The 21,751-nt window shown below is 38.1% G+C and overlaps 2 protein-coding genes across 4 annotated transcripts in view; both read right to left on the bottom strand.

The window, feature by feature from the left end:
* Positions 1 to 8,390, bottom strand: part of LOC126373555 (zinc finger protein 271-like) — a 64,291-nt gene extending 55,901 nt beyond the window's left edge. The window contains exon 1 of the mRNA XM_050019695.1: positions 8,381 to 8,390. The gene's annotated coding sequence lies outside the window, so the exon portion shown is untranslated. The remainder of the gene's footprint in view (positions 1 to 8,380) is intronic.
* LOC126373567 (cytochrome P450 4c3-like) lies at positions 413 to 20,618 on the bottom strand. Of its 3 annotated transcripts, none has more exons than XM_050019733.1 (11): positions 20,391 to 20,618; positions 19,071 to 19,238; positions 15,973 to 16,062; positions 14,992 to 15,102; positions 12,117 to 12,302; positions 11,060 to 11,256; positions 10,082 to 10,151; positions 2,835 to 3,018; positions 2,092 to 2,243; positions 1,099 to 1,287; positions 413 to 774 (listed from the first exon to the last, which is right to left on the bottom strand). In XM_050019733.1, exons 2-11 carry the CDS (start codon positions 19,225 to 19,227, stop codon positions 626 to 628), a joined length of 1,485 nt encoding a protein of 494 aa, XP_049875690.1. In that variant the 5' UTR covers positions 19,228 to 19,238; positions 20,391 to 20,618; the 3' UTR covers positions 413 to 625. The 3 variants fall into 3 exon arrangements, with proteins under 3 accessions (XP_049875690.1, XP_049875691.1, XP_049875692.1); XM_050019734.1 differs by having other exon boundaries at positions 19,071 to 19,234; XM_050019735.1 differs by lacking the exon at positions 15,973 to 16,062.
* Positions 20,619 to 21,751: the final 1,133 nt, after the last annotated feature.

Raw genomic sequence — 21,751 nt, 5'->3', positions numbered from 1 at the left:
AGAGTAGGTATATAGGCATCTAAATACACGCTTATATCCTGCTGGAGTAAACAGAGACTATGAAATTCCATTTGCTTTGATCCTGACTTACCTTCTTCTCTTGCTTCCTCCACTTTGATCAATAGCTTCAACAATCCGCGCCGGTTAACATCTCCCACTTGGTCAATGTACGTATTTCTAGGTCTTCCTTTGCCAGCCTTGCCGACAACCTTCGCCTTATACCGCTTTCGTAATCCTATTATCCTGCATCCACTTCACATGTTCAAACCATCTTAACAGTCCCACATACAGCAATCTCATTCTTTAGGTGTAATATATTGGCATCAAACGTAGACATTTCTTCTTGCAGAAAATTGTAATACTTATGAAAAATTATACGTTTCTTTCACCGCAATAAATGAAAACATTAAAGTTTAACTATGTTTTATTTATTAGTTCAAAATATCACAAACATAATAGTATGACTATAAAAAACCAACTGAGAGGTTGATAAGGAATAATGTAAAAAATATTCTACGGACAACAGTCTAAGTCTACCTAAATATTATTTTGTGTAGGTATGTAGGTTTTTATAGGTACATAATTAAATAAATGAGTACGGCTAAAAGCGCTGCATTTTCACATTTTATCTAGCTTGTATTCTGATCTGGTGCCCCTTGATAGGGAAGAGGAGCATTTCAATCTTGAGAGGTCCAACCTCGTCCGCTTCCAACTTGTACGACCTCACCACGCTCGAGATCAGGCTCTTCATAATCAACATTCCGAAATTACGACCTGTAAACATAAGAAATTACGATTTGAATATTTCCTTTACACATACTTAATAAATCCACGCCCGCGATCCCTTTTGGTGTGAACAGAATTAGACGACACAAGTAACCAAACGATAAGTTGCAGTCACTCTTGGAGCCTGTGCCTACTTACCTATATGGCTGTTTATTTTGGATCTGTAGGTTTAAGTGGGTAATTGTAGTTATTGATTAAATCTACTTAATTAAAAAAAAAAAAGTTTCATAGTCGTTCTCTTGCAAGGAGGCGTTTAGGATTGATGTCCTCCCCACCTCGCTTTGTAATGATAATGTGGCAAATAGTTGATACCTATACAGTTTCTGGCTCCATAGCTGAAGGGCAGGAAGGCGGCGGGGTGTCTGTTAACAGATCTCTCGGGCAGGAAGCGATCCGGGTCAAACTCCTCCGCATCAGGGCCCCACACCGCCTTGGAGCGGTGCACCGCGAAGGCTCCCACCACAGCACCCGTGCCAGCTGGGATCGTTGTTTGACAACCCGCTGAGTGAGTGAAACGGTATAATATTAGTAGGCACACATCATAGAATATAATTATAGTATAGGTAGTGTAGGCTTAGTTCATACTGAATATACAGGTGTCAGTGACATCGTAACGAAAACTTTGAGGGATGATTCAGACCATGATTCTGAGTTGATATCAAGTGAAATTTTTCGTCGATTCGTTTAGATGTAGGTGAGTCATCATAATTTCTCTAGCATTATCCCGTTTTCCACAGGGTCCGCTTACCTAACCTGAAGATTTGACAGGTCCGGTTTTTAACAGAAGCGACTGCCTGTCTGATTTTAATAGGTAAGTACCTAAGCACTTTAATAAGTATTATTATATTACTTACGTATCTATGTAAACATGAGTTCAAATCACAGTTAAATACTTAGTAACGCTTACGTTGATGTTAATAGTTGTTATCTGACTGTGTGGTAGGTCTAGGACGTAGCGTAGGCGGCCTTAGATTGTGCGCACAAATATGGCCACTAACACATACGTATTGGCATTAAATAAGCGTGCTAAGTCAATACCTACTGACTATCGTCGACAAAACGTAACGGCGTGGGTAGAGCCATAAGACATCATTGAGACAGCCCTCAGCCACCAGCACTTGCTGTGCGATTTATATCGAGGGCTTTAACCAATAGCCGTACGACGTCTATCCACGTAGATAGCCTGCGCTGCGTCTATTGAGCGCGGTTGCCGTAGACGTGATGAACCCGTCTCCGGTAGATGGCATATTATCTTCCACAATTCGGTTGAAGTGCTCCTCGGGCTGATGTTGTACCTATACTTACGTAGATGAGTGTCCTTGTCGATATTCCTCGCGATGATCGGCACCACGGTATAGAGTCGCATGCTTTCCTTGATCACCCTCTCCAAATAATGCATCTTCTGTACCTCCTCCCTCACCGCGCCTCTTTTTGAATCGCCAAATATTTCTCTTTGTCTGAAAGAAGTAGTAGGTAGGAAGGTAGTCTTTTAATTGTTAAGTCTGGTGTCGTTATCTAATATAAGGTAATCTACCATTACCTCTCCTAAGGCATTTTCGCTTGAACTGGAAGATATTCCGGCCAGATATTACTTACTAGATAAAAATCCATACTTATATTTTATTTTCCACAATAATTTTAGGCGTACTTAAGTATGTCGATTCGAATGGCATGGGAAGCGTTGAAGGCCACCTTTCGTTGTCAATTGCGACTTGATTAAGGATGCGTGGGCGTGGTCGACGATTTCCCTCATTCAGCGCTTATCGCTATCGACCCACTAGGGTCGATTAATTCTTTGAAATATTCTTCCTCTCAGACGACGCCGTGAGTCGAGGTTAGCGCCCAATTGGGCACCCTCAGGCCTGTTATCTTAAATTTTGTACCGGGTGAGACCCCTCAGCGCTTCTCATTTGTTAAAGCCACCTGCGGTAAATCTACAATAAGTCACGTCAAAAAAAAGAAGAGGGTTGCGTCTGGGACTGGGGAGGGGAGCCTCAGGGACTTATAGGATGTTTATATTTTTTGATGTTACAGCAGTAGCTACTTACTCAAGCAGCACCTTCTCCTGGACGTGTCGGTGTATACCGAGCAGCACAAGCGTGTAGGCGATGACGAGCGCCGTGGTGTCGTTGCCGGCGATGGTGATGGAGTCGATGTGCTCCCTCAGCTGCTCGTCTGTGAACTCTATCTCCCGGCCGAAGAGGAGGTCGAGGACTGCGCGTAGCTTGCCGGCTGATGAGTAAAGAGTTTCTGGTGTGACACAGAGCCGGGAAATATTGTACAAAACCTTAAACTAAATCCCGCGACCTGATTCTCTTGTCCAGGACTTCCGTGTGCATCACTGCTCTTTAGTCCTGTGGCTCACCGGCTTACTTCTCAAACTGGGAGCGCCGGTTCGAACCCACGGTACCGAAATTGTACCAATTGGTTCGACCGTTATAGATGGCGATACGGCTCACCACCTATCACGTTAGTCTAACAGAAAGATCGGTGAGGTGTGGGTACTTAGATTCTTGTGATGGATTACCTATGACTACCCCAATTGTCATATAGTGAGCTTATGTTATTTATGTTATGGGTGCATCAAGCTTAGCTCACCATACATAGAGGCGGTGATAGCGAGGGTTGAAGGGCGGGGAGCTACAGTGTGTAAGGAAAGGAAGTGGTGAAATTCTGACCCAGAACGCCCGCCTTCGGTGCTGTCTCTGTATGCCTCAGATTTTTAGGGTTTCGTTGTAATTTATTGTCCTCCTACCTCCGATAATTTACCAGATAAACCAACTTGGTACTGGTGAGCAGGAGAATGAAACGCCATCAAACTGACAACAATCCACCAGTCGGAGACTTCTGCAGAGTGTGCGGTAGAGTTTGCCGCTCTAGGATTGGCTTGAAACAGCCATGAAAGAAATTGCATTTCTTCGAGGCAATATCGTCATAAATCGTCTGAAACAGACGTATAAGGCCAATGATGATGGCCAGATAAAGACGAATAAAGTTCATTGATCTTATTTGTTTTGTCATAACTATTAATTTTTTTGGACCCGTTACGATGTGTCAATCTAACCAAAGACAGCATTATTGGTTAGAAGATTTTTTGCTACTAGATATCTACAGTAAGTACATTGACGTGTTTTAGTATTTATTTTGAAGCATTGACTGTTGATTTACCGTTGGTTCCGGTTACTAGTTACTCAAGTAATTAGTCTTTGGCGCTTTGGCGGCTCACTAATAACCGTGTCACCAAGGTTAATGAGGTTGGTAATCCTCCTCACAACCCACACGATAGAAGAAGATCAAATGTTTGGACATCACATCAGAAAAAATTATAATAAAAAAGTTTATTTAGGTAAAACCTTCGGCACACATATACATTTACAACATTAAAATATACACAAATTAATATTTAGTGAGATCTTTTGATAATCTACGGTGATTTATACAGGGGTTCGGGGGAAACTATAGATTTTCATAGTTATTTTTTGATTATTTTTTTAATGTTAAGTACTTATTATTATTATTTTGTATTTCTGGCTTAATTTAGTTTCTTGTTATTTTTTCTTGTTTTTTCTATACCCTCCCGGGTCCTTATGTGGTACTATAATATGTATAACAACTGTTTACCATATGGTGTGCAATAAATATTTTGACTTTTGACTTTGACCATTGTGCGAGTCTTGGCGGATATGATTTCCGGCTGATGATGATGATATACAGAAGGTAGAGAAAGTAGATAAACGCCTGGTTCTCGTTTACCTATATCTAGGTCCACAGCGAGATACAACGGACAATGTATTTTATAATAATAAATAAGTATTATTATAAAAATAATAAACTTTTAAAGATGTCAATCAGTATTAGGATCTCATTTGATCGTATGTATTAGTACTTATTATTTCTATGCTTACATGATTATCATCAGTTACTTGCTTCCTTCCGGTCATACCTATTTAATTTGCTAAATATTGGCAAATTTTTTTTTACATACTTAATTATAAATGATGATCTAATTTGCAACTCGTGTATCTAAATACTAAAAAGTATATCCGGATTTTGGACCAAATGTCATGTGTGCCTATACTATACCTGACTGTACGTCATGAGTAATATAATGTCCCGCTTAAGGAGTCTGTCGCACTAACATATTTGACATTTAGTGAGACTTACAGTTCAATTTGTCAAAAAAGTTAATGTGACATGGTACCAAAGTGTATACATATTAATGCTCGTGACCGTACGTAGACGTATTTGCGCTTCGTACAAGTTGACAAGGTCCTGCTAAATCTACATCTATTATTGTATTTTGTGAAACGCAAAACAAGTCTTGATGCTTTGAGTTAAGAGTGTTGCGTGCGTGACGGCTGTTACTCAAGTGTCAAATATTGATTCGATTGATTGTTGACGTTAAGTGTTGATTGATGACGTGGGTGGGATGTCAACTCAATATGCGCGTGAGTGGCCAACGGTCACGTTCAACAGCGGAGCATCGGGCGACTTGAAATAAATAAACCTAATAAGTTGGTAAATATAGGCCTTCTTAGTATAGAGATCAATAACTAGGTAGTAGATCTTTATTTAGCAGTTTTATTCGTTGATTTTTTGTACATCTTGAGCAATGATACTTTTGACTACTCATATGAATAGTACGATGTAGGACTTTTCAAGCTTGAATCACCTGATTGTCTGAAACAGTAAGATGATTCTGTACTTCGGAGGCCACGTTAAGATCTTGGTCCCGGCTATTAGCCATAAAAACACCTCCACCAACCCGCAGTGGAGCAGCGTGGTGGAGTATACTCCATACCTCCTCCGGTTGATTTAGGGGAGGCTTGTGCCTAGCTGTGGGACGTATATAAGCTGTTTACGTTGTCGTGTCAAAAGTGGCAAATAGTTTCTTGATTATTTGTAGTTCTGCCCACCCCTTCGGGGAATACGGGCGTGAGTTTATGTATGTATGTACGTTGTGTATGAATACCGTTGGTTGTTATATCGTTAGTAAAAGAAGATTTCAACATGTATGTATGATCTGTGATGACACGTAATAGAATATGCGCTTCATGACCTCTCCAGGGGATTACGGGTAAGCCAGTGCCCAGTTGTGGGGCATAATAAATTAACGTAAGTAAGGAGGTATATACGTCAGGCGGTATATTTTCGTCACACAAACTTAAACGTGTTATTAAGCGGAACGTAAGTTTATTTATTACAGTCCAATGACGTTTTATACAGTGGTAGGCCAGTGTCGCGTGTTGTGGGACATAATAAATTAACGTAAGTAGGTAGGCATATTCGTCAGCCGGTATATTCTCGTCACACAAGCTTAAAAGTGTTATTAAGCGGAACATAAGTTTATTTATTACAGTCCAATGACGTTTTATAGAGTGGTAGGCCAGTGTCCAGTTGTGGGACATAATAATAGTGGGCTAGCAGACAGAAACACGCACACACACACATATGCGCACACAGACGCGCGCTCACATTCACACACACACGCACTCAAACGCACACAGAATGTTTACATTTACTTTACATACTTCTTTTGTGTACCACTCAATTTTTATATTTTATGTTTTGTTTTGGCTTCACTTTTCTGTAGTTCTAAGGTTATAAATTAGGAGTTCCGTAAGAGGTTGGGAGCTTGGTGATCTGTCACACAGGGTCACACCTAGTATCGACACCAGTCTCCCACAAAGGCACTATAGTGTGTATCATTACCTTAGTTAAGTTTACATAATTTGTGTTACCTTTGTGAAGGGAAAATAAAGATTACTTATTATTTTTTTTTTAAATAAATTAACGTAAGTAGGTAGGCATATTCGTCAGCCGGTATATTCTCGTCAAACAAGCTTAAAAGTGTTATTAAGCGGAACATAAGTTTATTTATTACAGTCCAATGACGCGCACATTGGGTCGAAAGTGCTATTGCAGGGACTTACGATTCAACTTTCGTTTATCACATATTTGATTATGCCAATAGATAGAGCTAATCAAACACAATAAATGTTATGTTAGGTCATTTTTTCCTAAAGTTTATACTTTGGTCAGAAAAAAACATTTTCTGTTTTTTTTGTATGAAACGTATCAAAGACAGTTAAATTTCTGCCAAGTCCATACCGATCCAGCTGTGAGACCTTATTTTCTGTAATCTTTGTCTAGTTGACTACTCAAATGCAAAATCAGCATCTGCCTAAAGTTGCAATTCTTTGAAAAAAATGGGTCAGAAAAGGACAAAAAATTCAACATTTCAAAATTCAGTTTTATGTTTTATTAATTTATTATAAGCTTAGTTCTATGTTAAATACTATACAGAAATACATTACAACACAAGTGACAAAGTTAAAATGAACAAAAAAATATTTTGAAGCTACCTACCCAGAACATATAATTAATGAATAACCTTTACTTATGTTTTTTCGTTATAAAATTTCTCAAAATTAATTAACTTCTATCTATCACTATTGCTCGCCATAAATTGTGACAATACATTCTTACAACTCTTATTAATTGGTTACCTACATAAGTTTTAACAAAATAATAATATAATCTTAAGAGATACTTAAACAAAAATATACTACTTAACTTGTAAAAGACAAAAGATATTAAATACAAAAAGTTAGCCATTATTTTAAAATGCTATTCACTTCACTATCACTAGAACTATCTTCTAAATTACTTATGTCTATAAATTCTATATCAGATTCAAGCGGATAATGCAGCAAAAGCTCTCTAGCTTCGGAAGAAAGAATCATTCCCTTTTGCTTTGTCATTCGAGGTCTAAGACTCGTTATCACTGGATCAGAAGACAATAGAAGATTATGCAAAATGTCTTCATTTGTCGCTGTCCTACTTATTTTTCTGGAATGGTTCTCTCTGTATTTCCGGAAGTCTTTGTTACGAGCTTCTGCTGTTTCTTCAGATAGTTTTGAATTTTATCCAAAAATTGATAAAATTCAAAATTTTCTAAGTACTGTAAAAACACTGCAAATATGTATGTGGAATTTTATCCATGGTATTACATGCCATCGAGCTATTGATCCATGGAGCTGATATAATTAAACATTTTGGTGCTATGCCCATAGGAAAACTATCTGAAGAAGCAGCAGAAGCTCGTAACAAAGACTTCCGGAAATACAGAGAGAACCATTCCAGAAAAATAAGTAGGACAGCGACAAATGAAGACATTTTGCATAATCTTCTATTGTCTTCTGATCCAGTGATAACGAGTCTTAGACCTCGAATGACAAAGCAAAAGGGAATGATTCTTTCTTCCGAAGCTAGAGAGCTTTTGCTGCATTATCCGCTTGAATCTGATATAGAATTTATAGACATAAGTAATTTAGAAGATAGTTCTAGTGATAGTGAAGTGAATAGCATTTTAAAATAATGGCTAACTTTTTGTATTTAATATCTTTTGTCTTTTACAAGTTAAGTAGTATATTTTTGTTTAAGTATCTCTTAAGATTATATTATTATTTTGTTAAAACTTATGTAGGTAACCAATTAATAAGAGTTGTAAGAATGTATTGTCACAATTTATGGCGAGCAATAGTGATAGATAGAAGTTAATTAATTTTGAGAAATTTTATAACGAAAAAACATAAGTAAAGGTTATTCATTAATTATATGTTCTGGGTAGGTAGCTTCAAAATATTTTTTTGTTCATTTTAACTTTGTCACTTGTGTTGTAATGTATTTCTGTATAGTATTTAACATAGAACTAAGCTTATAATAAATTAATAAAACATAAAACTGAATTTTGAAATGTTGAATTTTTTGTCCTTTTCTGACCCATTTTTTTCAAAGAATTGCAACTTTAGGCAGATGCTGATTTTGCATTTGAGTAGTCAACTAGACAAAGATTACAGAAAATAAGGTCTCGCAGCTGGATCGGTATGGACTTGGCAGAAATTTAACTGTCTTTGATACGTTTCATACAAAAAAAACAGAAAATGTTTTTTTCTGACCAAAGTATAAACTTTAGGAAAAAATGACCTAACATAACATTTATTGTGTTTGATTAGCTCTATCTAATGGCATAATCAAATATGTGATAAACGAAAGTTGAATCGTAAGTCCCTGCAATAGCACTTTCGACCCAATGTGTGACGTTTTATACAGCGGTGTGTGAGTTTCAAGTAGTTGCTATTTGCTATTATGTTCAGATATCATCTGTAAGTGATTGTGATTTCCTACACATTTTTCCATTCATAGCTATGTTAAGAAAATGACAACTGTGTGTTGAGTATTATTACTATTTCATTGTTACTTGTCCGCAACATTTTACATTATTATTATTACAGAGCCTTGGTAGCCTAGTTGGAGAAACGCTCGACTATCATTGAGAGATCACAGGTACAAATTGTTAATAACGTGAAATTGTTATATTTACACTAAGTATATTGTGATATACTTACATATTACTATTAGGTATAAGTACTTTTTACTACTAGAGACTTATTCCTGCAGACAAACTGTTTTTTTAAACAGTTTTGCAGGGCATTGCTAAACTGTATATTTTTAAAGATGTAATAAAATCTTAAATACTTAAATAAATCCAGCACGTGTTTAAACCAATGTTCAAATTTGTTTTCGAATTAATGTTTGGATCTTAAATGATTAGCACGTGCACATCGGTAACGGAAAACATTGTGAGGTTAACACACATAGGTACCTCAGAAATATGACCAGTTGATCGAGGAACTTAGGTAAGTATGTAATCTAATTCCATACACGTGTACGTGCGTACTTATTTACTACACTTTGCTCTTGCTAAAATGATTTCCACAAATATTGGTTACAATAACACAATTCGTATCACGTTTATTGTTAATGAGGTACCTATCTAACTAATTAGTGGTTAGCGATGAAGTAATCAAGGAAACTTTTTTCGTGACTTATTGTAGAACTACTTGGCCAGACAAACGGGGAGCGCTGAAGGCTCTCACCCGGAATCTAGGAAACCATATGGCTTCTTCTTCTTTGCGAGTCGATGGCGATCGATACAAAAGTATTGCTGACCAATAATTGGCCACGCTTACGGCATTGTCAGTGGCTTCGTAAAGGCCTTTAATAGTGCAGGTGTTAGGGCACTTAGGACAGCACAAAAGGTGAGCCATAGTTTGTGGTGATACTCCACACTCGCAATCATCGCAACCATCAGCCAGGTAAATCCAGCACGTGTCTAAACCAATGATGTTCAGTTTTTGAATTAATGTTTGGATATTAAATAATTATTACTTGCACATCGGTAACGGAATCGTTCAAATTCCTTATATGGCTGAAAATACAGTGTACTTACTTGGTTGACCATCTGTACTCTTGTCGTTATTTTTCCTGATTTCATACTCCTGTCGTCTCTTTTTTACCACCTGCAACAAATTCATTCGTTTAAAAGCCAAAATTCCTAAGTAAAAGGACCGGTTGGTCGTCCATCTTACAATCTACAGGATAGAATAAGAAGTAAAAGGACATGGTACTTAATAACAATAACATTACCATTTTGTACCTACGAAGGATCGCTCTCAATATGTTTGTTTACAAAGGAATTTAACATCATCGTTCAAATTCCTTATTCGCACTTTTAAAAGGTGCGATATACAGTTTACTTATTTGTTTTTTAATTATTCCCTGGTTCGATTTTTGGTTTGCGTTTCTAAATTGTGTGTTTCTCAATTAGCCCGCAGCTGAGTAGCTTTATATACTATGCTCGAGTAGAAGCCTGTGTCCAGTAGTGGTTAGTACGTATATGTATTATGTAGTTTAGATTAGTTAATATACCTAGTAGTAGATGGTAATAGTAGTGGTAGTAGATAGTTTGTTTGTTAGAAGTTTGTTTGTCTTGGAGTTTGTTGCTTGTTTGAGTTTGAGTGTGTGGTAGTTTGCCGCTCTTAGGGCCCGTATTAATAAACCAATCTCAATTCCGAGTGTCAACTCAAGATTGATCTCAAATATCTGTTCTTATTAATAAAGGGCTTGGCTTGCACAGCCATGAAAGAAAAAGCATTTCTTCGAGGCAATGACGTCATATCTCGTCTGAAACAGACGTATAAGGCCAATGCTTTTTTTGAAAACTACAGAATACGGAAAAATCACGCTCTAAAAAGTATAAAACAAGACAATATTTCTCTGAAATTCTTTCGTATACTGATGTTAAGGAGATAGCCGTGATCATATGCCAGTCTGTTCTAATAGTTCACTTACCACGGTATATACTATCCACATATAACGGTTAAACACATAACTCTCCTTCTTAGCTGTAGTCGGGTAAAATACGCACCTCATCAGTGAATTTATGCGTGAGATCGATGTTGTCCTTCTGCTGTTTGGCGTAGGGGGTCAGGTTGAAGAGGCAGTCAGGCTGCAGCCACACCTTGAAGAGGCGCAGGTTGAGGATCTCCATGACGGTGTGGCGCGCGCGCAGGTACGGCGTGTCGGGTGAGTGCTGCACGTCCATGCGCTCGCCCATCGCCGTCTCTGATCCAGTAAGGATTTAATTAAAAATAATAAAAAAAACTAAATAAGTACTACACTGTTAAAATTATACTTTGTAAGTACACGAAAAGAGGACTAGAAATGTTACTAATGTAAAGTTTTATAGTAAGTAATAATTAAAAAGCTGATAAAACTTATAGAAAATAAATTCAAAATATTAAGGATTTTTTGCTTCATTGAAAATCAACTACGATATTGAACAAAACCAGTTAAGTACAAATATTTTATACGCCTTGAGTTTTAACACTGACAACATTAAAACCAGATTTCTGAAAGTCACTAAGGACACTTTTTTGGAAATCATTCTCGATTATTTTTTTAGCACCAGATTACTTTTAAGATCAAGGTTATGTTTATTTACTGACCTTACACGCAGTTGAGGTCAAATGGCTTTTAACTTGATTTGAGATTAACGGGTAAATATTTTAAGTGTGTTTGGCTTGATTTCATGATATGCGACTTCGGTATACAACTTAGGCGTATACTCCTTTTCAATATCCTACGCATAACCCCAATACTCCCCTTTACCCCAAAGAGCGTTTTAGTTTGAGGACGGAAGTTCACGAACGGCTGCCTCGATCGTGCATTACGATGCTATGAGCTACCAAGCTCTCACCCATCGAACTGACTACTATGGCCAGTCTTTTACCTGCTTCCATCAGAGTCGCTGACTCTCTCAAAAACCAGTTAAACGCTTATTTTGAATCCTTATGCGGATATTCTTAGGATTCTTAGGATGTTACTATTATGTATGATGTATTTTATTTGTTTTGTATGTGTGTGTATAGTCTATTATTGATTTGATTTCACTATAGTAAATTACCCAATTATGTTCAACTTACCAAATACAATATCAAGCGTACAAGCAGTGATGTACGGGAGGACGTCGAACTCCGGCTTGCCGGCTCGCTCGTGCAGTCTGTCGAGCAGTACGCCAGCTTGCTCAGCGATCACACCCATGTACTCTTCAACCACTTTATTCGCGAACACCGGCAGTAGAACCTTCCGGTGTGTCTTCCATAGGGCCACTGTTAGGGTTGGCATAATAAATAAATATAAAAATAAAAAAAGAAGCCTGTGGTGAATTTAATGATGTATTTCATTTATAATTGACCCAGTCAAATACCCAATATTGCTTTTTATATGAATTGCTTTGATGTGGCCCTTTAAACAAATTACTAAATAATTCCTAAAAATAAAAAATAATAATAATAAGTAATTGAAACATATAATAACGGGTTCTTACCGCGTTTAAAATAGGGATATGAGACTCCCAATATTTCGATCTACCTACTCCACTCCAATCTCATCAGTCATCCCGTCATCATGGCACTTGCAACAGTTTCGAAATATCGGGAGTCCCATATCCCTATTTTAAACGCGGTAAGAACCCGTTATTATGTGTTTTAATTATGATAATAACCGCGTAAACTTAAAACAATGTATATCAATAAGTAGTTGAAAATAAAAAAAAAAACAGGTTAGATAAGCGGACCCTGTGAAAGAAGGGATAGTGCTAGGGGGATGATGAAGTACTTAGTTGAAAATATAAAGTTAGGATTCACGTTCATATCAATCATTATAGAAATAGACTGAGATTTCTTTTAGAATATAACGAAGAATATTATCCAGTATCTATTTATTTTATTTGGGTAACTTACTACCTTTTTTTTACAAAATGGATACTTTCTCCGGATGGCTGGTTTATAAAAAGTACCTTGTGCGCGTTTTGAAGAGAAAAACTTGCTCGCGTTGATGTCTTTTGTACTGCGTTATCAATTACTTACGTCAAATTATTAGTTATCAGTATTCGTTTTAAATGAATATTCGGACCAAATAAGTAATTCTTTTCTTTGTATGTCCTACCTATTGATAAATAAATAAAAAATAACGTCATATATCAATGCAAACAGAGATATTACGGTTAAAAAACAGGGATTTACGCTTAACAATTGCTTTTTGCTCAATTGTACTTCCAGTAGATTTAAATTAGTTTACATTTTCAATTTGGAAGATGTGAAGTCGATTTATTGATTTTACCACGCTGGCCACATCTTGATAGATTAAATATTATTATACATGAATATAGATAAGTACATGATTTAAGTATTACACACGTATTTTTTTAAAGTACTTACATTTAGCTTGTTTATATAGGTAATTAAATTAATTAATGTTAATTCTACCAGTTGGAGATATTTATTTCTATTACTTTTTTTTACAGTATCAGAAACTAAGGACTAGATATAATCACGGTATGATTCCATTATGATTTAACATTCCTTATGGCATTTTTTTATGTCGTTACTTTATTTTAACGGAAATGGTTATTAGATACATTCTTTAGATGATTATTTGATGCATTAACAATTAATGAATGAATGTGGATGGAATTACGGGTAGGGGACGACCCAAGAAAGTGTGGATGGATTGTGTGAAGAAGGATAATTATGTGTGTGAAAGGTGTGAGTCATAAGGTGACAGCTGTCAGAAAAGAATGAAAGAGGAATAAGTATGTGCCAATCCCACTTAGAGTGCGATATGGGCAGGAGGACTTGATAACTAAACTTATATTCATGATTATGATGATAACATTGGAAGTACCTATTAGCACTAGTTAATCTGTAGATGTCATTCCAATATAAGCTATGTTCACGTCACATTTATGGTGTGTGTGTTTTTGAGGTGATGAGGTCTCTTCGCAATTTAACTTCAGTACGCAGCGCAGTGGAGTTTTTGTATATTATCGTTTGTATATATACCATCAAGTGCGAATGAAAACAAGCTTACAACAAGTGTGTTTGTTTAAGGATTACAAACGTTAGTAAGTATGTCTAAGTAAAGTAAACTTAGTAATTTACGTACCTAATTCTTAGCTTATTGCTTAATCATCTAACAAAATGAAGGAATGTTTAGTTTCATAACTATGTATTTTGGGTTGTTGATAATCCTACCATCATCATCTCCCTAGTGTAGTAACCCGTTTTTCGCTGGTTCCCTGTTTACCTATCCTGAAGATTTGACAGGACCAGGACCTTCCAATCCGCGAAGGGAAAACCAAACTAATGCAGGTTATATAGGTATGTAACCTCCGGGAGTGTGGGTTTCCTCACGATGTTTTCCTACACCGCTGAGCACGTGATAAACATTTATGATTCAAACATAAATTCGAAAATAAATTGGAAAGTCATTGCTTTAGGCTTGTGCTGGGATTTGAACCCGTGTCCTCATAGTGAGAGTGAAGCGTTCTTCTAACTAGACTATCAATATATTCCCAACAGGTTTTGAAATATAAGTAATGTGTTTTCGGCATTGAACTTGAACCCGAGTAAGTTATGTATCTTCCGCTCGACCTCTTCGTCACTTCCCGTGTGCCAAGGTTGAGGCCAGGGGTCAATATTTATAATTGCAATAATTAAAACAATGATTTTTTTTGACGTGACTTATTGTAGATTGCATTAACTACTTGGCAGGATAAAACGGGAGCGCTGTGAGCTCTCACCAAGACAACAGGCCTGAGGGTGCCCAGTTGGGCGCGAGCCTCGGCTCAGGGCGTCGTCTGAGAGGAAGAATATTTGAAAGAATTAATCGACCCTATCGATAACAATAAGCGCTGAATGAGGGAAATCGGTATCGGGGTTCTGAACAAGTTGCAGAAAATACATGAAATCCTGGTTAAATAACTCATTATAAAAAAGTATACGTAAAGGTACTTACAAGGAGCTACGAACAGCCCGTGTCCGAGCCAAGGTCGCAGGAACCTGTACACGATATCCTTGTCCAAGAAGTTGTCCAGAACGTACTGGGCGTCCACCGGGTTACCGATGGCTGGAACAAATGTAATGTGGTTAAGAGACGACACGGAACGTAGGTGCAGCCAGAATAACATAAGGGCACTGTTGAAGCAAGTGGCCGGCCAAGTAGTTAATGCCATCTGCGGCAAATCTACAATAAGTTACGTCAAAAAAAAAAAACAAAAAAAAAGCAAGTGGTTGATTATGTCACGGCATTGACTGCACTTTACCTCCGTAGTCTAGAACGTTTTCAACGTTCAAAATATTATTAAAAAACCTAAGAAGATCTAAATCAGAAAACGAGGCATTTCTTTTCCTATTGTTCTTTTTTCCTGTAAGTATGTAATGATCAAGTTTACTGTTTTGGGTTTAATTGCAACGTTAAAGTCCTGATAACATTGATATAAGTAAGTATATTGATTGATCGTGTGCAATAAATACTTAGAATTTTTAACTTTGATAAAGATTTGGTTTTGCCCGTTAGATACTCCTTTCATGTTATGTCATAAGCAGCAACTCTGATGTTTGGCTAGTACGAATTATCGCACTTATTCTAATATTTTGAAGATAATAATAGAGGAGCTCGGTGGCGCAGCGGTAAATGCGCTCGGTCTGCGATTGTTGAAGTTAAGCAACTTTCGCAAAGTCCGGTCATAGGATGGGTGACCACAAAAAAAAAGTTTTATCTCGAACTTCTCCGTGCTTCGGAAGGCGCGTTAAGCCGTTGGTCCCGGCTGCATTAGCAGTCGTTAAAAACCATCAATCCCGAAAATAACTGGGCCCGCGTTATGGTTTAAGGCCTGATCTCCCTATCCATCCATAAGGAAGGCCCGTGCCCCAGCAGTGGGGACGTTAATGGGCTGATAATGATGATGATGAATAGAAAAAACAAGACATTTCTTACCAACATATAATTTGGGGCCAAGCCACAGTTTCGCCGCCCCTTTATGTTTAAATGCTAAATCTGCTATGTCTTCCACATTCCGAAGGATTTCTGAAAAGAAAAAAATATTTTTTTAAAACCAATACTTACCATTTTCGTCTAGAAGTAGAACTCCGGCCAAGTCTCTATATGGGGCAAAAAATAAACTGCTGAATAGACTAAGCCATTGCTGGACTAAGCCTCTACTTTCCAACCCATTTCTTTCCGTTGCTGTGTGCTCTCATTATGTTGTCATCTGGCTTAGTAGTCAGAATGATCTGGTGGTGACTCCAATTATGGCTCTACAATCTTGTCTTTGTAGACTGTAGTCAAGTGCCATCATTGGATTCACCAGAAGAAGCAGTTACAATTCGATTTAAAACTTACATCGACATTACAATTATTTAATTTCGACCTGATGTCCAAAAATAATTATGTTAATTTGTACTCGTATGCTGTGCTAGATTTATAGTTCATCTCGTAATATACTTAATAAGTAAGTAAGTACATCACGATTAGTATTATTTTTATTCTTATCGTATGGGTTATGAGGTGGAATACCAGCCTCATCAACCCTGGTGTCAGGGTTATGATTGAGCCGCCAAAGGAATTGACATGGCTCATGTAACTGCCCTGATACCGACCCCGCCGGCGTGGTCGACGATTTCCCTCATTCAGCGCTTATCGCTATCGACCCACTAGGGTCGATTAATTCTTTCAAATATTTTTCCTCTCAGACGATGCCCTGAGCCGAGGTTCGCGCCCAACTGGGCACCCTCAGGCCTGTTGTCTTAAACGTTGTACCGGGTGAGAGCCTTCAGCGCTCCCCATTTGTCCGGCCAAGTAGTTAATGCCATCTGCGAAAGCTCATATAACGATTACTCACTTACTTAATACATCAGTAAATAGTAACCGGGACCAACGGCTTAACGGCTTTTTATTACAGTAAGTAAGTTATGTTATATATAAGTTCATCTACTCGTGGCTTTTTCATTACAACTCTACGTGCTCACTTTATCTATGTATGAAATGAATGTTTATCCATGTATAATATCACTTAGCGCAAAGCTTGCGTGTATTTTAGTGCAAAGGAGGTCCGTGTTGCTCTACTCGTATGACTTTAGTGTTATTACTAAGTACTAGTTGTCGGTTTCTTTGTAGTTCAGTTGTTCTCTGTTCAGTTCAGTTCTCTATAGATTGACTAATATTACGTAAGTATGTAAGTATATACTTTTTTGTTTTTTCCTTTCTTATTTAAAATTAAGTAAGTAACCCCTTATTGTGTATTTACGACTCCTAGTTTTTTTGACTTATTGTTTTGCTGGGTATACTGGGATGAGGACTTTCGCCATATTATAACATAACATAACAAATACTTTATTGCACAAACAATAGGCGGCCTTATTGCTAAGTAGCAATCTCTTCCAGGCAACCTTTAAGTATAGGAAATATTTAATATTTTCTGTAATAATAGCGGGATAGTGCAGCATGGGAATACTTGTACGTATAAAAATAAAGTTTAGGACAACAGCTTTGGATGGAACGGACAAAGGGTCTGAGCTTTAAGTATGTATATTTACTAACATCGTAAGTAGTTTATATCGACCCACTAGGGTCGATTAATTCTTTCAAATATTTTTCCTCTCAGACGCCCTGAGCCGAGGTTCGCGCCCAACTGGGCACCCTCAGGCCTGTTGTCTTAAACGTTGTACCGGGTGAGAGCCTTCAGCGCTCCCCATTTGTCCGGCCAAGTAGTTAATGCCATCTGCGGCAGATCTACAATAAGTCACGTAAAAAAAAAATATTTTAATTATCTTAACCTGTATCAAGGACGTGTATTACCTTCGTTGAGTATAAAGTATGTCAAATGTGTACGCCCTTCTATTCAATGTATGTTTGCTCGTGTATGTTTTATGGGTTTCGAGTAAATAGTGACAATGGCATGTGGTGAGAAAACAAACGGACAATATATAGGAAATATTAATGAAGAATTACTACATACGGTACATCATATTATGTAATCAGTTTTGAGTGGAGTTGAGAGAGCCGCAAGTACTTAGAGAGTCTAGTCTAGTTTTTGTTTTTTTTACTTAAGTATTATAGATTTGCCTCGTATAGCATTAACTACTTGAGCTCTGAGAGCTCGGTGGCGTAGAGGAGCTCGGTGGCGCAGCGTTTAACGCTCTCGGTCTGCGATTGTTGAAGTTAAGCAACTTTCGCAAAGGCCGGTCATAGGATGGGTGACCACAAAAAAAAGTTTTCATCTCGAGCTCCTCCGTGCTTCGGAAGGCACGTTAAGCCGTTGGTCCCGGCTGCATTAGCAGTCGTTAATAACCATCAATCCGCACTGGGCCCGCGTGATGGTTTAAGGCCCGATCTCCCTATCCATCCATAGGGAAGGCCCGTGCCCCAGCAGTGGGGACGTTAATGGGCTGATGATGAATGAAGAATTAATACATACGGTACATCATTGTAATCAGTTTTGAGTGGAGTTGAGAGAGCCCCAAGTACTTAAAGAGTCTGGTCTAGTCTAGTTTCTGTTTTTTTACTTATTATAGATTTGCCGCATATAGCATTCATTAACTATATGACCTAACAAATGCGGAGCTCTGAGAGCTTTGGCCTGGTAAAAAAAAAATAAAAAAAAGTCCTGAAGGAGATCCAGTTGGGTGAAAACCTCGGCTCAGGGCGTCGTCTGGATTGGAGCTACTTTTGCGCGGGATGATAGGCTCAATTATACTCTATCCATCCCATCTAGGTCCTGCTGAGAGCGCTCTATTGCAAATATTAAAATAGGTAATGTAATTAAATTATTAAAACTTGTAAATAATTAGCGAAAAATTTAAATTTTAATCTCTGACGACGATGGATCTAACTTCGACAGATTTAGCATAGTATTATCATATTATTTAACACCTTCGGCTACGTTATTCTGGCCTAATATAACTACCAATAATGATGGGCGCGTGGGTCGTGACGTTTCAAGGTCGCTTCCGCCGGGGCTGCCTGTTACCCTGTTTGCGGCCTTTAGTGATATGTAAAAATTGACTAAAAAATATTAAAAATAGAAAGGTACATACTCTGCGTGGATCCAAGGAAGAGCGCGCCGTGGCCGATGAGAGGCAGGGCGGGCAGCGCGGGCAGCGCGGCCGTCATGCGCTCCGCACGCTGCGCACGCGCCGCGCACCACGCCCAGTATACGCACGCCGCCGCCATCAGCAGCGCCACGATTATCATCTTGTTACTAGCTGAGAACAACCATAAACATTTAATAAATTAAGAGGTAGTTGAGGCAGGATGTTGATGAGAAGCTTTTTTTTCTCGAGACGTGAGTTATTGTAGGTTTGCCGCCATGGCATAAAACTACTTGTCCGGACAAATAGGCCGAAGCGTTGACGGCTCTTACTCGGTAGTTTGATGAGAAGCATCTTGCGCATAATGGTGTATCTGAATGTGGACGGGTAACGCTACCGGGTAAGATCGGCTCGCGTTTGCCACTTAACAACCGCCTATGATAAGATGTAATATATGATTAACATCGAACATTTCAACTTTATACTTATTCAGAAAATATCGAGAAATTGTCTTTGTGTCCTTAGGCACCATGGCTTGGCACTTCCAGTCGAGTCATGGGAGATTTTTCTTTCCCGTGACACTAATTCTCATTGGCTAATTACACTTATGGAGTGAAATGGTGGCTGAGTTCGAATAGGCACCCAGACCAGGGTATAACGAAGAACCCTTACCCAGGGATTCGGGTGAAGACTTCAACGGTTGCAGAGGCGAAGATGGGAGCCATCGGTACGGCAATGCAGGACGAAAAGGGTAAGTCACAGAGACTGTAACCTGGAACCTGACAGAGGGCCGCAGTAACTGTCAGTACTATTCAGAGGCGAAGGACAGGAGTCCTAGTATGGCTTTGTAATAGACTACTCTGGGCGCCATCCCACTTGCGTCAGACAGAGTACTGCGCGGCGGAAGGCAAAAGGGAAACCACTGCCACTGCATTTTTCCCTAAAAAAGTAGCATGGAAAATGCTGCACCGACAAGACAAGAGCGTGGCTCTTAAATTGATGATGAATTACACTCAAACACATTATTTACCCGTGAACTGACTCATTACCGTTCACACTACTAGTTGGTATAAATGAAACGAGATAGAGTTGCATCAAAAAGGTGGAAAGGGTATTTCAAGAGCAATACGGTTACGCGGGCTTCAGGTGGAAGCGGAAGCCTGTGTCGTTCTAAGGAAATCTCTGATTGACTTTATATACCTATTGCTATTATTCTGAATAATAAAATCAATTATATAGTAGAATATGTAGAAAAGAATAATGTTAATATCTTGAAAAGTAAATCAGTAGGTATGTAAGTATTTCTATAGGTAAATAGGTACTTACGGCCAGCAAAAACTATTGACTCTTGACAAAAAAGTTAATTCCGTCTTTTAAAAAAGTACTTATTTTTTAGGATGTACCGAAACGCGTGCTTCTTATGCCGATCAGAGTCCAACTCGGGCCTCCACACACCGCGCGAAATGCATGCCCATACTGGCCATCAAACTAGAACAAATATTAGTCGACTAACACAGCCGACTTGTTTGTATTCCTCGCACAAGATTATTAAAATTTTACAAAGAAAAGTCTCACTTAAATAGTTTCCAACGCTTCGTAATAACTGCTCGTTAAATTGCAGTCAACATTGTGTTATAAAAAACGTATTTTTATGTCTTTTTGCGAGCATTAGGGCTTCACTAGGAAGTGAGGTGTGGATACTTGTCTGATGATGTCTAACAGAATGCTCGGTAAGGGGGTACTTTGTTACTACCCCAATTAGGATATAGTCATGAGTCATATATTATGGTTGGGTCCTTATTTACGAATCAGTAGGTACTTAGTTACAAACGGCGAACGAGCGTGTTGCGTTGAATGACCACTCGTGGGTTTATTTTCGCAGGCATAGAACAATATGCATTTATCGGAAATCATAGATACTTGGGTACGAATATTAAAACTCGAAAGAATGTCGTAGAAGTAGACCGAGGTATCGCATCCTGTACGAATATTAACATCATGCTATATTCATCAGCTTAATGCACACAAAGGCTTTAATGTACCAAATCGTACTCATAAGGAGTAACCATATCGGTTAATCCAAGTTACGGACTTTTGAAACTACTTTTTAGGGTTCCATAGCCTAATGGCAAAAAACGGAACCCTTATAGATTCGTCATGTCTGTCCGTCCGTCCGTCCGTATGTCCGTATGTCACAGCCACTTTTCTCCGAAACTATAATAGCTATACTGTTGAAACTTGATAAATATGTGTATTCTGTGAACCGCATTAAGATTTTTACGCAATGATAGAAAAAAAAACAATAAATTTTGGGGGTCCCCATACATAGAACTAAAACTCAAAAAAAAAGTTTTCATCAAACCCATACGTGTGGGATATCTATGGATAGGTCTTCCAAAATGGTATTGAGGTTTTTAATATCATTTTTTTCTAAACTGAATAGTTTGCGCGCGAGACACTTCCAAAGTGGTAAAATGTGTTCCCCCCCCTGTAACTTCTAAAATAAGAGGAGGATAAAACTAAAAAAAATATATGATGTAGATTAGCATGCAAACTACCAACGAAAATTGGTTTGAACCCTAGATCTGGTTCAAACCAATTTTCGTAAGTAGTTTTTTTTAATACATCGTAAATCGTAAACCGTAATTTACTTTTCATTCAATCAACTCAAGTATAGGAACGAAAAA

Source organism: Pectinophora gossypiella, chromosome 16 (genome assembly GCF_024362695.1).
Source record: "Pectinophora gossypiella chromosome 16, ilPecGoss1.1, whole genome shotgun sequence".
NCBI classification, from domain to species: domain Eukaryota; kingdom Metazoa; phylum Arthropoda; class Insecta; order Lepidoptera; family Gelechiidae; genus Pectinophora; species Pectinophora gossypiella.
This window is presented reverse-complemented; position numbering and strand designations above follow the sequence as displayed.